The sequence below is a fragment of the Triturus cristatus genome, chromosome 2_1, assembly GCF_964204655.1.
Source record: "Triturus cristatus chromosome 2_1, aTriCri1.1, whole genome shotgun sequence".
Classification (NCBI taxonomy): domain Eukaryota; kingdom Metazoa; phylum Chordata; class Amphibia; order Caudata; family Salamandridae; genus Triturus; species Triturus cristatus.
The window spans coordinates 91,831,073-91,855,386 of NC_140581.1; the positions used below are offsets into that span (position 1 = coordinate 91,831,073).

The 24,314-nt window shown below is 42.7% G+C and overlaps 1 protein-coding gene across 1 annotated transcript in view; it reads left to right on the forward strand.

Moving 5' to 3' along the window:
• The first annotated feature begins 211 nt into the window (after positions 1-211).
• STOML2 (stomatin like 2) overlaps positions 212-24,314 on the forward strand; it is a 109,685-nt gene continuing 85,582 nt past the window's right edge. Inside the window, exons 1-2 of the mRNA XM_085628136.1 lie at positions 212-363; positions 21,343-21,495. Coding sequence (XP_085484262.1) covers positions 319-363; positions 21,343-21,495 — 198 coding nt within the window. The 5' untranslated portion in view covers positions 212-318. The remainder of the gene's footprint in view (positions 364-21,342; positions 21,496-24,314) is intronic.

Below are 24,314 nucleotides of genomic sequence, written 5' to 3' on the forward strand. Positions count from 1 at the left end.
GCATTGCAAATGCTTGTTCATTTTCTAGTGTCCTTCCTCTGTAGCAATGAGATATGCTTGCTCTCTGGGTATGATCAGCTTGTGTCTTTCTTCTATGTCTGTGAGTCGTGCTTGCTGTCCAGCTATGATAAGCTTGTGTCCTTCCTCTGTGTCTGTGACCAGTGTTTGCTCACTGGCTATGATCAGCTTGTGTCCTTCCTCTGTGTCTGTTGCTCGCTCTCCGGCTATGATGAGCTTTTGTCCTTTCTCTATCTCTGATCGGCGAGGTCAGTTCCCGGAAGTGATTGGAGAGGTGTCTTAGTGACACACACCGGCACCATGCTGCGGACTGCCGTGTGCGGGGCGAGGGCCGCTCTGCGGAGGGTGAGTGACCCTGTGGATCGTAGGCTGTCCGTCTTACATATAGCTCCGTGCCCCTTCCTGTCTGTTATACTCAAGCGTTGCCCTTCATGTTCCCTGCTCTGCTCCTGTTTTGTGTTTACCCCGACTATGCCCCCCTATCTCCAGACTATAAATGTACCCCCCATCCTCCTGAACCATGCCTGTCCTTCTCAGCCGTATATGTGTAATTCATACTCTTACGCTGCCCAGGGCTGTGCCCTGTACTCAGTCTTGTCTCCTTATATTCTTAAAACTCCACCTGTGCCCACGGGTAGGAAGGTCATTTTCACATCGTTGTTCCACAAACTTGTTCCTTAGCTGTGGCCTTGAATGTTTGCAGTGCATTTTCGGTGCCCACTTGTCTTGTCCTAGCGTTGCCCCAAATGGTCCCTCTGCACGGATACAAGTGTGTAGGGTCTTAGAGGTGGCAAGCCTCGTGTTGGTGTTCGTCCACCTGTCCTGTTTCCTTGGGAGGTGAGTGACGCGCTGAAGGGGGCACCTCTCAAATTTCCTAATATAGTGATAAGGAGCTACCTGTTAGTTGTGAAATTGCAGCTCCTTTTGTGGTTGCCCTGGGGTTGTGTGCGTGTATTCTTTTTGTCAACAGCCCCTTTTCCTTATTACTTTCTTTCTGCTACCTTTCTTTATTTTTATTTTCTTGCACTACAGTTGTTTATGTAAGAAACGCAGTTCATAGTTGAACGAGGTGGCCACTGTTGATTTGTGTTTTTTTAAGTGTTTACCTGGGGAGGTGTGTAGTTCGAGGCTCTGGCCTGATTTGACCATGCCAACTCTCTCTACCCGGGCCCTTCCTACGGGCGTAAGTTAGAGGCTTCAGCTGGTCCAAAATCAAGCAGCTAGACTGGTGTGGTGTCAGCCTAGATCAGGTGTCTCCAAACAGTCGACCGTGAGCGAACAGTAGCTCCCAGATACCTTCAAAGTTGCGGGTAGTCTTGAGTTATTTTTTTTTAAGCACAGGGTCACATTTTACTTTTAATGTTAAGGGAAGGCTGTGTTTACTTTACATTATTATCATCAGGCTGCAGACAGCACAGCCTGATAATGAGCAGTGCCTAGTCAGATTTCCGGGCAGTCTGGCTCACAGAGGTTTTAAATCTTAAATAAAAGTCCTTATTGACTCCAACATTGGAGCGTGATAACAAAATGTTTCTAAATGCTTTTGAACGGGAAACAATTCAAATTAAAAGTTATCTTAATGATTAACATTTCATTTTGAATTTTCTCCCATTTCAAAGTGTTGCATTTACAATATATCCATTATTTTTAGCTGGAGAAGTTTAAAGTGCTGAAAAATGGTCCATATTCTGAACATTTTTGCAGAAATTTTACTGTGCTTTAAATTTCTCCCATTTGTACAACCCACATATGGCGAAAGGAATGTTCTGGGCCTCAAGTACACACGATACAATCTCCGTAACCCGCATACCCCACTATCCGCACACATGTTCATACATCATTCAAAGACCACGCTCTCACTGACACACATTACAGTCGTGTCATAGTGCCCTTATTCATAGTATTTTGTTCAAACCATAGCGTCTCGCTGTATGGACATAAGGCTTAAAGTCAATTATGATGGGCGTGGGGGCAACTAGTAACAATGCCTGAGGTGCATAACCTTCAGTAGCTGACGATGATTTTCACTAATCAGAAGTTGCTCTCAATACAGAAAAGGCTTGAGACCCCTGGCCTAGATTCTCCCATGCCAAACCCCTGTTGGAAAAATTACACTGATTTCCAGTTACTCAGAGAACCCTTTTTAAAATTGGATGCACCATTTTCAAATTCCGTTGTATTAAAAACCCAATTTCCTTGACCTCCAGATTCCAAAATTATATTCCTAAACACAATCTTAGATCACCCCTTCAAAATCTTTTAGAGGTTCCCTAGTTCAACAAGAAGATATTGGGTGGAACCAGGTTTGCCATGCCTGCTCCTGGTGTTTGGAACCCCTTCCCCCAACATTAGAGCCACAAATTCCTACATGAGATTTAGGACTTTGTTAAAAACTTGGTTATTCAGACAAGTGTAGGGTTAGGATTTGAGTTTCTCATGTCCCAGTGCTCTCAGAACCATCAAACCTTTTTGGTGTATGTGTGCTTTATAAATTTGCGGTAACATATAACATGCGCGGGGAGCATCACTCTTGCTGGCCTCCGGGGTCTTATTTCAGCACCGCTACACTGACTCAGACATTCAGGGTAAATATATACTGGAGTATGGACTGATGGATGGACAAGAAATCTGCCTAGTCAATGTGTACGCTTCGAATACCAACGACCGTCTGTTCTTTGGACTGTTATGGAGCTTGTCCTGCCACTTTTGACTATCCTGATCATATGGGTTTGTGACTTTAATTGTACCTTGGACGGGACTATGGACCAACACCCTGCCCGACTAAATGCAAAAACATCCATTTTACAAAGTCTGAGAGAAGAAATGGTCAGGTTGTTTTATATTGATATCTGGCGTGAGCTTCATCCCAACACTCCCCGACGCATGATACCTACTTCAGACTGGACCAGTTTCTGGTGATGAGCGAAATGGCCCACCGTATACTCACAGCACAGTATCCATACATACTGATTTTTGTCCGACCACTCGCTACTAACAGTGGAGTATGCGGGTACCCTAGACAGACCATTTTGGAGTAGGAGTTCCACATAAAGTAATGACTGTGAGGCATCATGGTTCCAATCTGGTCATTTACGAAATCATTGTATCCTGGGAGTTGTAGTTTTTCCTCTGATATAATTAGCATCATTACTTTTCAATCATTGTTCTGCTGTCCATGAGTGCGGCCTGGACACCCATCATGGGACAAGCAGTGTCATTGTTGGGGTGCCTTTGCAGGACAGCTATGGGGATAGATATGAAGCTTGGTTGTCTCGTCCAATAGTGTTTCATTAAGTCTTGATTTTTTTTTGTTTTTCTTTGTATTCTGCTACTTGTAACATGGCTGACGAGCGTCCGTGTCTTCTACAGCCCCTCCTAATAGCCCTTGCTGCTAAGTACTCATTGTCCTGTGACTCCTTCACCCACTACTGGTACTTTGGGCAATGTGACTTTGCATTGTGGGACTTGTAGTTTCATCTTTTCGGGCTGAAGGTATCTTTTTTAATTCAGTTGATTTGTGTTGCACACGTTTCCTTTTAAATTGAATCAAAGCATGCATTTTTCTTTGGCTGGGGACGAATGGTTCAGTCCACCAACTCAAGAACCTAAAAATCTCAGCAGTCTGCTGTCACAAAGTCTGGATTAGTCTCAGGTGTTGCATGTGTGATGTGAGACCACATAGCAAAAAAAAGTATTCCCCCTATTCCTTAAGGATGAGTCTGCCTCTTGACTGTGGCAGTTAGAGTGGGAGGAAAGACAGGAAGAGAGGAGAGTGTGGTTAGAAAAATGTGGTAAGGGCAATTGGCTGTATAATAAGATCGGGGCTACTGGAATGATGCAATTTTGTGGCTGCTGCATTTTCCACATAATTATGGATTTGCTGGATTTTTTTTATTGCTGGTGGTAGAGCGGATGTGAGTTATCTACACCTTCCCTCCAAACAGCAATACAAATGAAAAATGCTATGATATGGCCATCGCTTTTTAAAATGCTTTCAGTGTTTCCTTGTTGAGTTTGTGTGTGTGTGGTTTGTGGACAGATTAGTGAATGGATACAATTGAGTCACTGGGTGAATGTTTGAGTTCAAGGAAGAGTGAAAAAATGTACGTATGATGAGAAACTGAAAAAAACACTTTCAGTTATAAACCAGACCTATTGGCATTAGCCCGTTTTCTTTTTTGTCATCACCATCTCATTATTTATACATCTACCTGGTGAATCTTACCATACCTTTATGTTTTTATAGATGGTTAATTCCTTTATTTTAGTGTACCAAATCCCACCTATCTGTGTATGTATACATTTATATATCACCTAACTTTCCATAATCTCTTCCCTTACCCCTAGCTCCTTGCCCCCTATTCTTAATCCCTTCTCTTACCCACAGATCCTCTACCCCTTACCTTTAAACCTTTACCCAGAATCCCAGGCCCCTTACCATTAACATTTTACCCATGAACACTTACTTTTAACTATTTATGCCTATTCAGAACTAATTACCTTTAACCATTTACCCTAACACTTTACCCCTTACTCCAAACTACTGCTCTTTTCCATAATACCGTAGCCATGACCATCACTCCTTACCACCTCATGCTTAAGTTTTGCCCCAAACCTGTCCTAAAAACCACATATAATTCATAGTGCTTATATATTTATCCATTGCGTGGTAAGCCATGAAATGACAAACAATGAGATAGTTGAAGATGAAATGTTGTCCGTGAGGAAACTCCAAAGAGGAAGCGGCATGACAATGAAATGGATGCTAACATTGTTATGTTCCCGTGATTAAATTGTAAACTGGGGGAAAAAAACTCCTAATCGCAGTCTGAATAATCTGGATCTGCGGGCAGATTGTAAAGGGCTACATCTGAGCTGAAGTAAAGGCTTGCTTATAAGATTACAGGTGCACGCATTTGATTCCTAATAAACATTTGTGAAAGTAAATTGGACTTTCCAGAAACAATCTCGGGAAGCCAATTGTAGGTGGTAATAAAGCAATAGAGCATGAGGTGGATGTTTATATTTAGAATCACCTCTAAGAGAGTCTAACATGCTTCCTACCACCAAAACATCCCGAGAAGCCTGTGTATGCAGAACTTCCACTTTTCACCTTCTCTTGAGGAGAGATGGGGTTGTAGCTGAAGTCTGAATGTTGTCTTTTTGGCTTGATGGAGAAGCTCAGAAAGAAAGTAATTTTCATCCATCATGGTAGGAGTGTTTTCAGTGGTCCTAAGAGAGACATTACTTCTGCATAGTGTGGGTCTTCTGTGTCATGTCTGAAGTGATATTTTGCAATGATCAGAAGAGTTGTGTACATGCTGTCTGTAACCTGAGAGGATGACTGAAAGACTAAATCTGCACCATCTTGTACCCAGGACATAGAAGTGGACTCCAATGGTCAGTTGGGTGACCTCCTGTGTGGCTACAGGGAGATAAGCTGCAAGAGGCCTTTCCCTGGAAGTACCAGCTGACCAGTGGCAAGTGGACCTGAATTGGACTCTGCTGTTTCCGCTGCCGGACACCCTTTGGGTGTCTAAGTGCCTCACCTGAGGTGCTGGGTGCCATAGAAGTCTACTTCTGTGGTCGGTTGGGACTTAAATGACTAAGGGTCCGATTTCGATGTCGGACGGACCTGAGACGATCTGGAACTGGGACAGAATGACCTCCTGTCGGCGGTCTTAAACCAGCAATTAGGATGAGACGGAACACTGTTCGGTCGCACTCCTACTCTTTACAATGGGAGCTTGCATTCCGACCAGAATGCAAGCACTCATTGGAAAGAGCTGAGGTGCGGTTCATCCCTGCACCCTGTGGCAGGCACCGCAAGGAGCCTGCTACCGAGTGCATTGATCAACAGGGGGGCGCCATAGGTGCCCCCTCGGCTGCCATCAAGAGGCCTTGCACCCATAGGGAACCTGCGGCTGGCCTCCAAAGTCGGATTCCCACAGCATTTCTGTGTCAGAAAGGCTGGCACATAAAGGGTGTAGGAATCTACCATTGTAATCCCTCGGGTGGAAAGAGCCTCCCTTGTGATTACTGGCCCCTTTCCGAATGCCAGATGGGCTCTCCGAGTCCATCGGAATACATTTGGAAAGCCTGTTAAGATTCCTTTCAGACCGACCACATCATAATGGGTAGGTTGGAAAAAAATCCAAACGGGACATTTAGATGCAGTCGGAAGGGCTCCGACCGACGATTGGAGTCATTTCCGACTGCATCGAAATCGGCCTCTAAGTCAGAAGGTAAAACCTTCTGACCAGGACTAACCTGGTTGGTGTTTCCGACCTGTGCTCCATCGCAGTCAGCTCCCAGCTACCGCAACTATAGATTAACTTTGAGGCTTTTGTGCTCTTCGGAGCTATTTTCCCTTAAATCTGTAAATCATATATCTCTTGCTTCCCATTATTGAATTTTTGTCACTTTAGTGTCATTTTGTTTATTAAATATTACTCTATCTTTCTTCTTCAGTTTAAGATTTTAGTTTTTGGGTATTTTTACCTAATTACTGTTTGGTACTGTATATATCTCACACTTTACCCTAAATTAAGACTGCCTGCTCTGTGCCATAGCAACCAGGGGGTTGAGCTTACGTTAATTTAGTGACTATGACGGTTGTCCCTGACTTGTATTGTGATTTTTCCATGACGAGGGTGGTCACCCACCCCAAATAATCTAATTTCTTACTTAGAACCTTTGGGAAGTATGCTCTGACGTGTTGGCATCTAGCTCCCAATAAATAACAGCAGTATTTGCATTTTTAAGCAAGTTAATGTGCCGATAGTTTGTTTAGATAAAGACACCAGGAACACCCTACAAATGATCAGTGTAGCCAAGTCCTAACGCTAGGTTGGACAGTGACTGAGACTACTGGTGGTTTTAGTAGAGAAAATAGTCTAAGGATTGATTTGGATGTCAATTCCTGAAAAGAAACAACTCTAAATATCTTCATTATCATGTTATCTTTGATTGGAGAACCTACTCTGCTGTTACCTTTGGGTGCACAGAATGCCAGATATAGGGCCACTGGAATTACGTTATTCTGTTGTTGTGGTATTTTCAGCACAATAATGGATTGTCTGTACTTGCCCATAATCCATCCTTTTTTGTCTAGTTTGCAGATTTTAACAACTGTTTCTAGTCCAGGTGGATCAAAAGTTACAAAAAGGCTGCAGTGCAGAATAAGGCTGCCCTTTGGTAGCTGAGTGTTGTATTTTGGTGTTAAATTGATACTATTGAAGTCCATGTGTTAACAGGTGAATGCCAAAATAGTAAAGTAATACTGGCACAAATTGTGCTGCGTTATGCCACATAATTTGCCTTTTCTTGCTGCATAAATTAGCCAACTCTACCATCTAATTTAGCCTTCCAATGGCCCGAGGGTATCTGAGAGCTTTTACAGTAAAAATAAATTGTTCCTTGGGTTTCAGTACAAGCTGACCTGTTGCAAAAGTCAAGCGATCCGATGCTTGGTGTGTTCAGAGTAGTTACTACATTTCTAATCGTAGATATTCTAAAAGCGCTCCGCTGGTTAATTTATTTAGAAGTAACATTGCTTTAGCAACATCACTTCTTCTTTTTCTAAAGGTAAAGTGAATAATTTTCTATAACTAGATAACATTAATAAAAATCTGGCAGGTTAATGAAAATACCACCGCCAATAATCATTATACCAAATGAACCCATTGATCACATATGCAGATATTGGGCTAAAAGAGTTACATATGGAGATTGTAAAACAAAGAAAGACATTGAGGATCTAAATGTGGCAGATGCTACAGAAGAGTTATGTAATTTTGGATCAGACTACGAATTAACTAAGAGGACATTAAAATGAAAACAGTTTAAGAGATGAGACTGTTATCAATGTTACCATTAAGATTGCTCTGATAAAAGCGTGTAAAGCTCAGTTTGGCTGACAAAAGCATTAGTTGTAGTAGTTTGAACTGTATATGACTTTAATGTGAAGAAAAACAAAACAACTAAAATTATTAATACCAATCCACTATTCTTTAGAGGAGGTAAATGAGAAATCTGAAAGATCATACATAAATGAATGAGAACCTCCCTTAAACAATAGTCAATGGGAATTTTAATAAGGATTTTGAAATTAACATCTTAAACGTACAGTGGTGAAAGAGCTGCCAGGGTATTTATAATATGGAGGTTTATTTCAGCTTGAAAGTTTGGAGACCTTGCAGGTTTCCAGTCAGCGTTTGAGCTATTTTGTCAATAGACGAGTACAGAGCATGAAATAAAGACCGTGGCGTCTTGAAGATTTGAAAAAGTTCAGCTTTCTAAGGACATAATCTTTTATTCTCGAGACTGGACATGATGCTAGGAGATATCGTTAATACATTATTATTGACCGTTCATTGTATTGTTCCGAGTACACTAACTTTTAACCCCCAGTGGAAATAGCTGTATTGTTCTTTGCTGGTGGGAATAAAAGTATTTGAAATTCTGTAGAAGTCCAATATTACATCAATTTGTGAGGGTTGGATTTCATATTTGTGATATCTGTTAAAACCGAAATATGTAGTATGTAGTGATAAATGCAAGCTTCTAAAATTATCCTAACAGCTGGAGACCTAGGCCTCCTTGATTCAAATTCATTAGGCTTCCTTGATTGAACTCCACCCACCCACTACCCCTTTTATAAACGACTCAAAGAGATCATGTTAGGGTACTAGCACATTCTATTAATATATTTAACAGATCAACAGGATGTTTTATGTAGCAGATTGAAATGTATTTTGGGACTTGTAGTGCTGTACAATATAACATTGTGGTCAGTAAGTATACCTATGCTGTAGTGTACACACATAATATACCTTACACCCTTGCATCCACTGAAAGGTTGTATTCTACAAGATCAATATGTACGCCCTGTAGCACACCCATGATAACATTTTTTGTAAGTCTAAAAGTACAACATACATCAAATCTTCCCCTTTAGCAAAAGATGACATGCCCATACAGAAAGAAGTAGAAGATGTGAAGGGAGCAGGGCACAGAGACTTACGACCCCATGGAACACGCACCAACCACCACCACCTGCCATAAAAGCAGCCTGTCGTAGGTGTCCATTTCTTCTGTGTGCAGGACCAGTCACCCAACCACAAGCACTGCTCTTCAACGTACCCAAGATTAGCCCTAAGGACAAGGGCTAATCTAGTACATCGGGTGGAGTTCAGGGTTGTGGAGAAGTCTGCGTTGGACGTCCTGCGCCCACAATTACCAGCAGTGCGGGCATTGGGTAGAACAGTGGACACTTTTTTAGATTTCATATACAGCAATGTTTCCAAGCCGTAGCCAACATTATGGACTCCTCGCCAGTAACTGCATTGTGCAGTGCCACGTGGTGCATAGAATTCAGGCATGTGGGAGCTTCATGAATAAACCTTCAGCTGCCACTGGAGACCTAGTATGCAGCACTGTCAACATGCAGAGTACAAAGGCATACTGCAGCCAGGATGTGACCAAGTGGTGGAGATGTTTTACACAGTGCAAGCACGTACTATAGAGCAGGCATTCCTGCACAGGAAAGCACAGTGGCATCAAGCCTGAGTGGTCTATCTATGCAGACATACAAAGGACACAACGCACAAGGAGTCATTGTGGAGAGACAGGATGAGAGGTTTGAGGGTTTACCGCTGACAGGGCCACTGATTATAAAGGGAGGAAGAGGCATGGGGGGGGGGTTCACATTTTCTAGACATCAAATGTGACTTTTGCTGTGCACTCAAGTTTTTTCTTCATGGAATGCAAGCCACGTATGGCAGATGTTTTCAGTTTTGAATATCTCCTATGAATAAGCATGAAAATAATTGATGATGCAAAAAGTGTACATGTCATTTATCACTCGTTATATTTGTTCTGCACTTGCATCAAAAGCGGCTTGTTGTTCTGAGTCTTTCCTTTCCTTGCTGTATTCCACCAGGGTTTGGGGTTGGTGTGATGGGGGAGGTCATCATTGTCCTCATCCAAATTGACATCTGAGACCACTGGAAGTACATGTTTGGTGCAACATTGCATAACGGGCCACACATTTTGTATGCTGTAGCAGGTGAATTCTACAGTGCACCACCACCCTTATGTAGACCCCTGAATCAGGCCTTTAGGAGCCCAGTTGGGTGTTCAGTGGTTACCCCTGTACTTCTTAGTGCAGCGTTGTACTTTCGCTTGAGTAGGTCTCACTGTATTAAGATATGGTGAGAGAGGCCAAGGACATTTGCCATACGCACTGTCTCCTGATACAGATATAACGTCCTCTTTACTGATGTAAAATAAAGTATGTCTGCTGTTTGTCATGAGTATATATGGGATTTAATTAACACTAGAAAGTCTTCTCCTAAGTCTTCTCTGGCCAGACGGGTGTAGAAGGCACAGCGGTCAAACATATCGGTATCATGGGTACTCGTAGGGTATTGTACCACGAGGTCCTTACGAGGCACCCTACATTGCAGACTTTCTGTATGTTGAGTGAGTGCCGACTCCTGTGGTACAAGAATCCTGTGGAATTTGGCAGACAAATTAAACGTGTCCCATCCACGCAGCCTGTCGCATGCGGGCAGTATGCTACTCTGTAAAACTCAAAATGGTATGCTACAATTCTTGAGCGGTGTTTGGAAAGATTGTGTGCCAATGTGGTGTCCAGGGAATTGTGAAAAAACAGGGACAGTGCAATCGGTGAAAGTCCACCTGCTGTATCTACAATGCCATAATAACTGCATGAGGTCAGTTAGCACAGGACATGCACATATATTTGATTGGCATCACTTGTGCATGTTTCCTCACCTAACAGTGAGTCCAATTCATCTGAGTTCCAAAAACACCTTACTGCTCACTCTGTACTTCCTATACATGCCCTCCTCAGTTTGGTCAAAAGAGTGACACTGACTCTGAAAATGTGCTCCTATCGCCACCACCCGCCTGTACTGTGCTATTTAAAATCTTCGTTCTCCTTGCCAGGGCACAGATAGCAGCCATTACATTATTGGCTTTTTGACCTTGCGTAGGCTTGGTTTTGATTTATAATTTCCAAAACGTTTGTACATTTTGTCCCTGGATTCTTATTTATTTAATAAAGTAGTTGTTTATAAGTGGAGTCATTGTTTAGTAATGCAGGGGTGTGTGTGTGTGTATATTCATGCAAGTGCTGCACTCTCTATATGCTGTTGAATAACAATTGTATAAAAAGGCTATCATTAAACAATTACATTCTAGAGTAGAAGCACGGTTTCAAAGAATACAAGTACTGTGCTCCTTTGTCCAACCAGGTACACCAGCATAGGTATTCATGTGAGTTCCATGGGGGCACTCGTGCCTTCAGAACTCGCCCTGCTGTAGGACAGCATTTTCCCCTCAGACATGCCGGCTGTTGTAGTCTCTCCTTTTCACTCTTGGAAACACTTCTGGCCAAAGAGGAGAGCTGCTGCTGGAGCCGCAAGACTGTGGCCACCAGTGAGCTCTGCCCTGTATTTTCCCTTTCCTGATTGTTACAGCGCCTTTTCTCATTTGCCTTTAAACACCTAGATGGAGTGGGGACTCTTATCAATCTTCCCTTTTTGCGACCTTGTGTGTATTGAATCACAGTGAAGGCCATTTTCAAATGTAAACTAGAGGTACGGAAACCTGGACTGATATTAGCCCAAAGTTCTTGAAACAACATATAGTTAAAGTAACATTTGCTATTGCATTTATATAGCGCTTACTACCCTTGACCAGGCGTTGAATCGCTTTTCTGCGAGTAGCATGTTACTCCGGAACTCAGAAAAGATTAGTGTGAATTAGTGTAGGGAGATATGAAATTAAATTGAGCGGTGGACATGTGAGTTTATTTGAATTGATACAGGATAGTAGAGGGATAGAAGAGGGAGGGGTTTGCATTTATATTGCGCTTGCTACCCCTTATGAGGTGTCAAAGCGCTTTTCGTCTGGTAGTACGCTACTCTGGAACCCAAACTGGATTAGTGGGGAACTAGTATAGGGAATTGTTAAATTGCGATTTGATGGGCGTGCGCGGAATAACAAAGTCCAAATTATAGAAATAAGTTTTTACTTAAGTTTTTTTTATTTTTCAATCAGTTTCAAAAAAGCTTTAAGTTCCAGCCAACGCGTTTCGTTCTCCGTGGGAGAACTTCTTCATCAGGGCTCCTATGGAATTTCGCCGACCAGTGCAAAGCCTGGTAACGTATAAGGTTCACAAATCTATCTATAAGAGTTCCTGAGCTCTGCCCAAAATCTGAATTACTGATCATACGAACGGGCTCAATAAAGCTGTGGGAATTTTTCCCCTCATAAGACTCCAGAATATTGCCTGGAGACCTTACTACATTTAATGGCTCTACTTTTTTAATCTCAGAGACTTGCCGTAGCCTCTCGAGGGGGGAGCATAACAGTAATAACTGAATTTTTATACAGACGCCGATTTAGTGCAGAGATTTACCCAGGATCTACACATATCCACCTTTGAGCTCGTTGCATTTACTCTTGGCCTCTATAAAAGTGAGAACTACTAGCCAGAATCTAGGTCGCATGTGAGGTCGGGATTGATCCAGACACTTTTACCGGGACAGATTTTGGGCAGAGCTCAGGAACCCTTTTTGTGGTATTTCATACAATAATGTATGGTTAAGCAAATAAGCTAAGCCTGCCACCCCATGACGAAGTGGTGAATAGCGGTGGGAAGTAAGTTATTTATTTTTATTTTTTTTATTTTTTTTTATGCGGGGGTTTTAAAAGAGGTTGACATTTCTTGCAAGGAGATAGTCATGTTGGGCCATGGTGGAGCAGTAGAAGAAGCAGAAATGGTTGTTGGGCTATTCACTTGATGTGATACATACTACAACAGTGTGTATTTGTCGCAATCCGGAATCTTTCCCAGAGGGAGGCTGGCCCAACCAATGAAAGTTTGTAAAAGAGAGGGATAAAGTTCAGGAATTTTTGTTTTATTCCAAAATGCCATTTTTCAAGAGCACAAAAATTAAGTCAAAGTCTATGGTCTTTCAGGGGTCCGAACTCCTGGTTGGAAAAGGTTTCGTCTTCACCAGGTCTTCCCCTGGACTTGGGGTTGGATATTCGGTACGTCACCTCCCCAACGTTGATGGAAATGGCGTGGGTGGATGGGAATAAAACAACAAAAGAAATAGACCGGAGTGAGTCGTAGGGAAAAACTGGTGTTTCTCTCTCTCAGGGAAGGGGAGAAGTCCCCTTCGACCGGCACAGAGTGTGCCCCGATGTGTCCTCCTCTATACAACATCCTTCCCCCTCCTGTGTCCCTTAAGCCCCTGTAGCGTCGCCCGTACCTTAGTAAGCCACCCTCCTCCAGGGGGGTGGCTGGGTGAAACGTAGTCCTGTTGGCCTCCCGGCTTGTCGTCTCTGCATGCCACAGCAGTACTTGCTTCGGTCTCTTCTTCGGATCCGCTTCTTCTCGCTGCTATTCCGCCTCCGCTGTTCCTCTCTGTCCACGCCATGACATCTCCTGCTCCGGGGAAACCCGCTTCCGTCTCCTGAAAGAAGGACGGCCTTTTGGTTGCGCCCGTCCACCTTCCTGTCCTTGGATGACTGGTATATGGAAGCAATGAACGTGCTTTCCGAACGGGCTATCTTTGTGCTGTTGGGACAGAAAAGCGACCGGTATTCAGGATATCTTGTGCCTAGTGAAAAGGCTGCTGCCTGGGCTGCTCAGCTGGGCATGACCTACATTGAAACATCAGCCAAGAGCAACTTCAACGTAGATCACCCTTGCCACCAAAATCTATGATGCGGTCAACCCCTCAGGCTGTAGACCGTGGTATGGTGGCCCCGTCCAAAGGCTGGGATGGAGTGAAGGTGGTTTTTAGGGTCCATAACTTCATTCCCAAGAAAGGAAAAAAATGCAGACCAATGCCAGTGCTGAGTGGGACCATGCTGGGATGTTTCTATTGAAGGCTAGTAGGAAAGAAGTGCAGTTCGTCACATGTTGCCAGCACCGGAAACACTTGGTGAAGAAGTGTAGTGCCAAGAGAGAAAGTTGAAAAGAGTTGGCAATGAACATTGATAGCCATAACTGAGCAAGGTGGCCAGGACCACCCCCGCTGTATAAATAAGCGGGGTAAGACTGTGCAGTCGGCATGATGTTTACACTACAGCATTTTTTATAAACTGTTCTTAATATTTATTTTTATAATTTTATGGATCCACAATCCATGTGTTTTAATGTAAGTGGGAGGGAGAGCCTTTCACCGACGTGCCTGCTGGGCCATCTCCATGAAAGGGGTTTCCTCTGTGTGCTGCTAGGATGAGAACTAGGAAGGATAGTGGAGACTGGGGCCCCAGTGGGTTGTTTAGCTCAAGACATTGCTGATGTGATGGTCTGAGTGAATGTCCCAGTAGTGTCCTATCTAGGGCTCTTGGGAACAGGACCCTGATGGGTGCTAATGAAGTCCCCCGCTGGCATAGAATGGGGTTCTTGGCAGAGTGCTCAGTGCTGGGGTGACTGGCGCAAGAGGTTGCCTGTATGGGTTGTCTGTCTGGGACTTGACCGGGTGGTAGTAGCAGGATAGGTGATGTAGACACTGAGGGATGGCTTGTGGCAGGTGAGCTTTCATTTAAAGCCTGCACTGCCTATCTTGGATATGGTGTATGAATAAAAGTTGCATTGTTTTGAGAAAAAGTAAGAGTGTACAACATATGTACGTGAGGATGTGCATGCATGAAAGCCTAATTGGCTGGGTAGCATTGGTTTAAAGTAAAGCTTCATAGCAGTGCAACCAAAGGGTTTGTTCAAATTATTTGAAACTCTATTTCCCGTAGATTTTACATTTTTGGCATCTTTCGCCTTTCCTGGGACTTGTACCAGACTTTACAAATCTTGGAGGATGCTCAAATCAATTTACTGTGATTTTTCTTTTGTTGTGTGAACAAACTTTCAGCCCTTGAAGAAATCCTAATTGCCAAAACTCTTATATTTAATGACTGTCATTTTTTAATGTGTTTCTGTGTTGCTCTACTCCTCCGTCCTAAAATGTGAAACAAATGTACCACAGGAGTTTTTATATTTTAATGACCTAATTTTGTATGGTGTGGCGGAGCCACCATCTTTCCGAATAAACCTACAATCTTCATGTAAGGTCAATGGTTTGCAAGTCTATATTTTTTAGTGTTTTTATAATCTATGTTTTCATATGAGACCCACGTTGCTCCACACATAAAATAATAAGTGTAGAGTTAATATGGTTCCTGGATTAGATTAAAATCCTCTGTGCGGAAGTCTGCTTCTTAAGCTAGACAAACTAATAGCAAGAGAAAAATGTATCGATTTGTTTGTGGATGCTCGCCCCCGTTGGTTTATCTGTTTAAGCAAAATACATTGTAAAATTGGATTCACTTATGCCATTGGCCACACTTAAAAAACAATGCTGTCCTCAAAGACACCATATAAAGTACTCAGCTAATCTTTGATCTATTTTTGGAAGTATGTGAATTTCTGGATCAAACCCAGGATTTAAAAAAAATGTGGTTCTAATATCATAGGGTTGATGTTGAGAGGCAGTTCTTTTTATAGGAGTGGTGTTGGGGGACCTTCACTCCCTAGAAATATTTCAAATAATTTGTGAATTAAGGTGCCTTTTTAAGCTATTACATCAATGAGAGGCAGCCACAGTCTCCCCAATGCACTTTCTATTCTATTAATGTACATACTTGCACGTTCAGTTATTTTGCTTGTTGAACTGGTGCACGATCATCGCCTCTGCTAGACCAAAACAGTACACTTTCCTTTCCAGTTTCTGAATAAACTGTCCAAACCATTTCCTTTTCCGATACTGGTTACACCATTGCATGCTCCTTTTCATTTCTGAATAAAGCTCGCACCTTTCTAAAACCCTCCCCATACATGTCCCTGTATTTTATTTCTGGCTAGCTCCTTGATTTTTAAGATATTTTGTGGTTCTCTGTGATCGTGTCAAACGTGGTTAATACTATATGGTTGTAGATATTGTCTCAATCTTCCTGAAACTTTGAGTTACGTTCTGTGCAAAAAAAGGTTCAGTAGACTTGGGCCATGAGGTTACAGTCATTTGGAAGGGATACGAGTAATCCCTCTTACTGGACAGACCAACAGCTGCTGTGATTTACAACAGGGGTATGTCTACAGTAACCTTAGGTTTGTCTCCTTCAAAACCTTACGCAAGGGAGTTCATAGTATTGTAATTGCATTTATGTAGTGCTTACTACTGACGAGGCATCAAAGCGCTTTTTTGGAGAGTAGCACGCTACTCATGAATCCAAGAAGGATTAGTGTTGAATTAGTATAGTGAAATCTGAAAGTAATTTGAGTGGTGGATAGGTTAGTTAGTTATTTGGATTCCGACGGATAGCGGAAGGATTGAAGAGGGGAAAAAGGTTTGCATTTATATAGCGATTGTTACCCCTAAAGGGGTTCATACATGGGCACTAGAACATCCCAGGGAGAAATACAGCTCCCTCCCACGAGGTTAGGACTGGAGCTGTGCTTCCGTAGAGCTGCAGACACTTTAAACATGCCTATTTCAAAGTGGAATACTCTGCTAAAACAGTTTCCATTGATTTCAGGCTGAAAATGAATGATTATTTGTAAAATAAAGCACCGCAAAAATGCCGCTAAATTTCCATATTTGTGCTGCTAAATTTCCATATTTGTGCCGCTAAATTTGATAATCCATGCCGCAATATCCTGGGGGTCTGTATAGGGTAGTACATTGGAGAGAAAGTAGAATGAGGTTTGGAATGAGTCAGAGTGGAGGTAGAAGAAATTGAGAAGTTTTGGGTGAGATATAGGATAGTGCATTGGAGATGCTGAATTGCTACTATACTAAAATATAAATATATATAATTACATTGAAGGTATATATGTATATGGAAGGTAATATATGTAGATGTAAGTTGTATTGAATACATTCAGACTTTCAAGTGTTGCTATACTTTAAGCAAATTTGTTTTTATAATTATTTTTATTCAAAGGTGTAGCAATTGTAGATGAATATTTAAGATAAAAATGTACTTATTTATTCAGTGACCTATATACATGTTAAACATAGAATAATATAACCATATGTAATATTCACATTTGTTAAGCAGAACTAACAACGATATATTTATAAGCATATTTATTATACACATTTGTACAAAGGAATACACATATCTAGGTACACATATATAGCCCAAATAAATGCTTATAAATGTACAGGGATATGCTGTATATTTATGTTTGCGTATGGTGGTTATGTGGGGAAAAGCCAACTCTTGAGTAGTTTTTTGAAGATACGGTTGTTATCAGTGGACCTTATGTTTGGGGTAAAGAGTTCCATAGTTTGGCTTCTTGAACAGAGAATGATTTGCCACCTATGTTTTTTTTTTTCTTGTATTGTGGGATTTTGAGGCCAGGTGCCGAACTAGAGCGGAGGTTCCTTTGTTGAATGTATTGGATGATTTTATTCCTGATGAAGAGCGGTTCTGTTCCATGTATCACTTTGTGGGTTATACAAAGCAGCTTGAATGTGGATCTTCTGGCAACCGGTAACCAATGTAGGTCCTTCAAGGCATAGGAGATGTGGGCTTATGGCTTTAGATGTAAGAGTAGTCTGGCAGCAGAGTTCTGAATCCGTTGTAGTCTTTTCATAGTTGTTGCAGATGATCCATGGTAGAGGGTATTGGTGTAATCCTGTTTAGACAGAACAAGAGAGATTGTAACCTTGACCTTGTGTGGAAATCCCAGGTGGGGGAGGATACGTTGCAGAGTTTTTTAGCAATGAAGCTTGATTTTGCTAGTTTGTCCACTTGGGCATTAATTGATAGCTCATCATCCATGGTAATTCTGAGGTTTCTTACTTCCTTAGATACTTTAGGCAGTGTTCTCAGATTGTCATGTCAGGCGGCGTGCGAGTCATAATTTTTTACCATAGCTACATGTGAGCATTTCCGTTTTGGAAGCATTCAATTTGAGATGGCTCCATGCCATCCACTGATCAACTTCTCTGAGACAACTGAAGATTTGAGTTTCCAATGTCTTTGGGGCTTTCCAGTTTAAGGAGTATTTGTGTGAGATATATATATATATATATATATATATTTATATTTAAAGCATTTGAGGTGAAATTCATTTATCAGTGCGGGTAATGACTTTATGTAGAGGTTGAAAAGCATGGGTGAGATGATAGTGCATTGAGAGACCCCTGCTTATGTGAAGTACGGTTTGGATGAGAAAGGGGGAGTATGGATGACATTAGTTCTGGTTTGAAGGTAGGATGTGATCCAGTTGAGGCAGCTGAGTGGTCCAAGAGAAGTAGTGTCACAACACTGTTCTGGTCAACTGTGTTCTTAAGGTCATCCCAGGTAGAAATTAAGGCAGATTATGTGCCTCTTCCTGGACGAAATCCTGTTTGGAAGTCTAAAAATATGGAATTATCTTCAATGAATTGTGACATCTGGGCAAATGAAACTCTATCAGTTTGCCCAGAAAAGTTCCATTTGCAATCGATCTGTGGTTGTCGGAATTAAGCGGGTCCAGGTTGGTTTTCTTTAGTAATGGGCGTATGTATGACTTTTTTTAGTTCTTCTGGAAATTGTTGAAGATTCTTCTTACTGGTGTGGCAGCAGGAGTAGATAAAATAATTTTCTTGAAGGTTTGTGGTGGACATGGGTCAGAAGGCTGCCGGCAGGCCTGGTTGCTTTGACCAAGTCCATAATTTCATTGTGTGATATTTGTTGGAGGGAATGTGGAGGCTGAGTTAGCCTACTCTTGGAGGACTTTTATTTTTGCAGAAGGGTTGGTGCTGGTGGTTTTTGTTTTTTCGAAATCGGAGTCCAAGGTGTCTGCTTTGGTGGTTTAATGATTTGCTAGTTTGTCTGTGAAATCTTGAGTTGGGGGATAAGCTGCTTCTAGGCAATTTGGTTTATGAAATTCCGCGAGAATTTTATAGAATTCCTTATTTGCGCATTTTTAGTATTTTAAATTCCGTCTGAATAGTATTTTTTCTTTGCTTTTTTTCTTTGATTGCTGACTTGTTTAATCTGTTAAGTTTCTGTAGGTGAAGTTTGTCTTGATTAGCGTTTCTTATGAGCCAGGTGCATAGCAGTTTTCTAACTTGCTGTTTTAGCTTTTTTATCTCTGCATTTCTCCAAGGTGCCTGTTTTCTTTTGTTGTGTTGTTGTTAGTGGAATTGGGATACCAAAAGCTTCCTGTAGCCACTCATATAGTTTCTGAATGGAATGTATTGTGCCTAGATCTCTACTGGATGTTAATTGTTTCTAAGTGTTCAAAATTGAGTTTGTTCCATAGTCGATAGGTGGATGCATGTAAGGCGGTTTTAGGTGTGTTGTTTTAGTTGGAAAGCAAGCAAATGTAGGTCTGATCAAGTGACTGGAGTAATTGTTTGAAGGGTAATTAGTTCTTAAGTTGTAAAAATGGTGTGGGGGTGTGTGTGGGGGTGTGTGTGGGGGTGTGTGTGGGGGTGTGTGTGGGGGTGTGTGTGGGGGTGTGTGTGGGGGTGTGTGTGGGGGTGTGTGTGGGGGTGTGTGTGGGGGTGTGTGGGGGTGTGTGTGGGGGTGTGTGGGGGGGTGTGTGTGTGGGGGTGTGTGTGTGGGGGTGTGTGTGTGGGGGTGTGTGTGTGGGGGTGTGTGTGGGGGTGTGTGTGTGGGGGTGTGTGTGTGGGGGTGTGTGTGTGGGGGTGTGTGTGTGGGGGTGTGTGTGTGGGGGTGTGTGTGTTGGTGTGTGTGTGGGGGTGTGTGTGGGTGTGTGTGTGGGGGTGGGTGTGTGTGTTGGTGTGTGTGTGTTCAGTGCTTCTAGGCCAGTGAATCTTCTTTGTGGATGGGGCATATTAGGTTCTTCATGCTAAATGTTTAGGTCACCTAGAAAGCCCAGTGTTTTGTGATTTCTAGCAGGTGTGTCCTTAGTGCTGGTATTCGCTGATTGAAGATAACATTGTAGTTGTTCTGCATCGTATTCCTCATGTAGCAGGCTAAGAAGACTTTTTGATGGGTCTGCATGTGTAGGTGGCTGAGAGTGAGCGGTGTTGTTTTTGTAAAGTAGCCTTGTTATGCAGTAGACCTGCAGATGTGAAGTTGTGAACAGTGGCATGTTGCTTATTTTGTTTGCATCTGTTTAAGGTGGAAGGTGTATGAGTTAGGGGTGGTGGTGCAGCATATGGGTCATGTTTAAGGTTCTAAATTGTCCAAAGGATGGAGAGTTGCTGTATTTGTGTTTGGTGTGGGGAAGTGATAGTGTGGTAGTGTAGTTGGTTTAGGGTGTGTAATAATTGTGTATCCAGGAGGTTGAGAGTGGTTGTATGTTTCTAGTTTGTGACGGAAAGTATTATGAGGTAGTCTGTGTATGAGATGTTGTGCTGGTCTGTGTGTTATGTTTTGGTTTTGAGTAATGAGTAGTAGATGTATTTATCTTCTGAGAAGTATTTGCATGTAATGTATTGTTGGCAAGCGGAAGCTGTAAGGTAAAGGGGGTGGTAATGTGTTTTGGAAAAGAGTGCTGGTGGTGTGCGAGGGGATGAACACGAGTTAAGTGTTTTAGATTTGATTTTATTTTCTCACCTACAACGATGCGTGTGTTGTGTTTTTTGATGTATCGGTCTTCATTATTTAGTATTGTTTTACAACTTGTCTTTCATTCCTTACACTTCCAGGACTTTTTTCCCACCTGCTTTTGACTGGAGTTATTTTAAGATGTTTTAAGCTGATGGTTTTCAATTACCTCTCATTCTTGTAATTGGGTGTTAATTACCATTTTATTTTTAGCACATGCGATAAATAGGGCAAATAGACCACTGACCAGCATAATTTAGCATGCATTGAACAACTCATCGACCCCAGTGGATCTGTTCTCTCCAGTCTGGCATCCTGCAGCATGGATTCTCCTGCACTTACCGCTGCGCCTCTTCCCTCAAACTCGCCTCCTGCATTTCTACCCTTAAACCCACGACTTGTAGCTCTGTCGCCTACATTCACCACCTGCAGCTCTGCCTCTCCCCAAAATTCACCTCCTGCATTCTTACCCCCTTACCTCTTGTAGCTCTCTTGCCTTTAACACTTCGACCTGCCAAACACACACCCTTGTACCGTATTCTATATCACCTAAAATTGCTTAGATGGCTGAATTGAAAAATAGCAATGGGCCAGTTTCCAAATGTTTAGCAATTATTATTCAGTTTATGATGAACCAGGTCACTACTATTGATTGTAGTCTTCTCCCACCCAAGATATAGAGCCAAATTATGTGATGGGATTCATAGGCACAATCTCTATTGATGTTGAAGATTTCATTTTGTGCTTTTATTCCTTTTAATTCAGAGTTCCAGGCAAGCGGTTCGGGTAGAATGGACCCCGGTGGCTCAACAGAGATGGGCCTCCAACATGCCCATGAACACGGTGGTCCTGTTTGTCCCGCAACAGGAAGCCTGGGTGGTGGAGCGCATGGGCAGGTTTCACAGGATACTCGAGCCGGTAAGGTGACTTCTTTCTTTCATTGGCTGTTTACTCTTTAGTTTTGCCTCAGCCGTGCTTTAATACCATTTATGACAAATCGCTTGTCATTGAAAATAGAAACACAGAAGGAGCTCTTATATTAATACAAACAGAATCCAGTTTTCTTTTGTTCTCATTGGTCCATTGTATCATTTCTTCTCATTGGTGGGATTGGATGATGTATGCGCCGCTACCTATCTGAAACCTTCAATGTCCACTGTGACACCCTGCATGTAAACATACTCTCCAATGCCCTGTTTCGTTCTCAGAAGTGAACAATGCAGTAAATAGGAATCCGTTGCAGACATTAATGCAGTAAATATTCTAAATAAAGAACAGACATGTTCACACTACCCCACTATTGTTGGACTGTGAACCAAAACAATCTGACAAATTAGTTTAGTACTATCCCAAAATTGCATCAGTTAAGCAAGTGCACCTGGCCTGCTGCTCCTCAACCCTTTCCATTGATGCTTGGAAGGGTTTCCTCTAAAGAAAATTTAGAAAAATGTTAAGACTCAGCAGTCCATTTATAAAGTACAGTTATTTGAATAATAAGTCCTAAAAGCAATAGGTTTTTTACCCACAATGCGACAAGGGACTAGCACTAGCACTAGAAATGCCTTTGCTTAAGGAATTTTACATTGGGGTGTGGTCCATTCTATTACCTAAAATTATATTTTAAATTTGCTTTGAGTTTAGTACAGCTCTATCTTACAACTATTTTTTTAGCATATAATTGACATTCGTTTTTACAGATCATATTCTACAGGTCCTCTGCTTTTCATTTTGTTCATAACGTACAATAACCAACTGTAAAATGTCAAACCTGTACAAGCGATCAGTCTGCACTCTTCCCTCCTTTCATGGCTCTGAGACATCCGAGTCACCGTCTCAACCCATGAGCCCCTGGCCAATACTTCTAGTTGATACACATGAATAATATTTATTTGTAGGCTGATTCAAGCAGGCCCTCCGCCGCCATCCCCATTCCGACCCAGATTCAAACAATCATAAATGATTATTCGCTAATTGTGACATTCGCCTCTGGAGTGGGTAGAACATTGCACTTCATGTTCAAGGGGGCCTTGCATCAGGTGGATGGGTTAGCGTGTGGATCACGTCCGCCCAAACAATTAGATCTTCGACAAATTGCTTATCTAGTCTCACCTTTTTCATGTAAATTTCTTATGCGTTCGCCCATTCCACCACATCCCTAAGGCATCCTTCAGTGGGTGGTGAACTGCTACTCAGTCATTTAATAGCTAGCCTTCGTTTAGCCAAGACAAAGCAGTCCTATGAATGTCCTACTCAACCGTTTATTTTTTGTTTTGGGGGCAATACCCAAGAAGCATTGTTTAATTGCAAGGGATATATTTCTACCAGTAACAGTGCTTAATTAATTTGCCACTCCCAGCCAGAAATGTTTGAACTCTCAGATGTATTTTACCCCATTCTTTATTTGTAAGCGGTTCCTCCAGTGTGACCACCTTTCCTGCACTTTTAACTGTCCCAATGATTTTTTCTGTACGCAACGCTCTATTTAAGTCGAATTATCATTTTCCTACCAGCCACCATGGTCTGAATGTGGTCAGGCCATATTTATCGAACCATAGCTGAAATCTTGACATATTGCAAGAATTGTCCAACCCCGGTCCCGTAGATCTCACACGCTTGATTAGTGTTAAAGAATCTACATTCAGATAAAGATCCGATAGTGTTTCACAGCAATCCTCACGCCACTTATCTATAGCCATAGACTGAGCAATTTGCCCAAAGGAATGTGTTGTCCAAATATGCAAGTCAGGGGCACAAGGCTGCCTTTTTTTTTTTGATAAACAAGTTTTTATTGATTTCAAATTGGCATCACGATCAAACAGGACATACAGCAAAGCGAGAAATCTGTCAGCAGTCAGACCAGTTACATAGTAAGTAGAAAACATCAGCACAGGCTCTTCCCCCCCCCCCCACCCCTCTCCCTCCCTTCCCACCCCACGCATACCCCCCCTTAACCCAGGCCCCCGAGCCATTTCCCCCATATTTTCCGGAACTTCTTGGGGCAACCCCTAGCAGCATACAGTGTCTTTTCCTGCGCAGCGCACCAATCCACCCCTCTCCGCCATTTGTCTCCCGTGTGAGGGTCAGCCCGTTTCCAGGCGGCCGCTATATCCCTCTTGGCCACCACCAGGGCCGTGGTTAAGAAATAATGTTCATTACGGGAGCCATCCAGCCCATCTGTTATGCCCAGTAGCGCCATTCGAGGATCATGGGGGACCTCCCATCCCAGGGCGTCAGTTAAATCAGCTTCAATCTCCCCCCAGAAGCCGTCTAATCGAGGGCAAGACCAAACCATATGAAAGAAATCAGCCGGGTCCACCCCGCACCGCCCGCACGAGGCCCCCTGGCAGAGGCCGGCGCGAAACATACACTCCGGGGTCAGGTATGCAGTGTGAAGGTAATAGACCTGGACGAGCCGCAATCGAGCTGATGTGGTAATCGTCCTGGGTGCCATAAGGGCATCCCTCCAATCAATGTCGTCCAGAGGGCCCACCCTAGCCTCCCACCGCTGCTTCAACCCACTCCAGTCCATCGGGGTATTATTAACCAAGGATCGATAAATACGGGAGATGCCCCCCTTCCCAAGATAACCCAACATCACCTGGGCCTCAGGCGGGCTATGGTCAGGGAGCCTGGAGTCCAGGGGGACGTGAGATTGGAGCGCATGGCGCAACTGGAGATAGCGATAAAACTGCGAGGGATGCAGAGAAAACCGGTTCTGGAGCTCTTGAAAGGAGCAC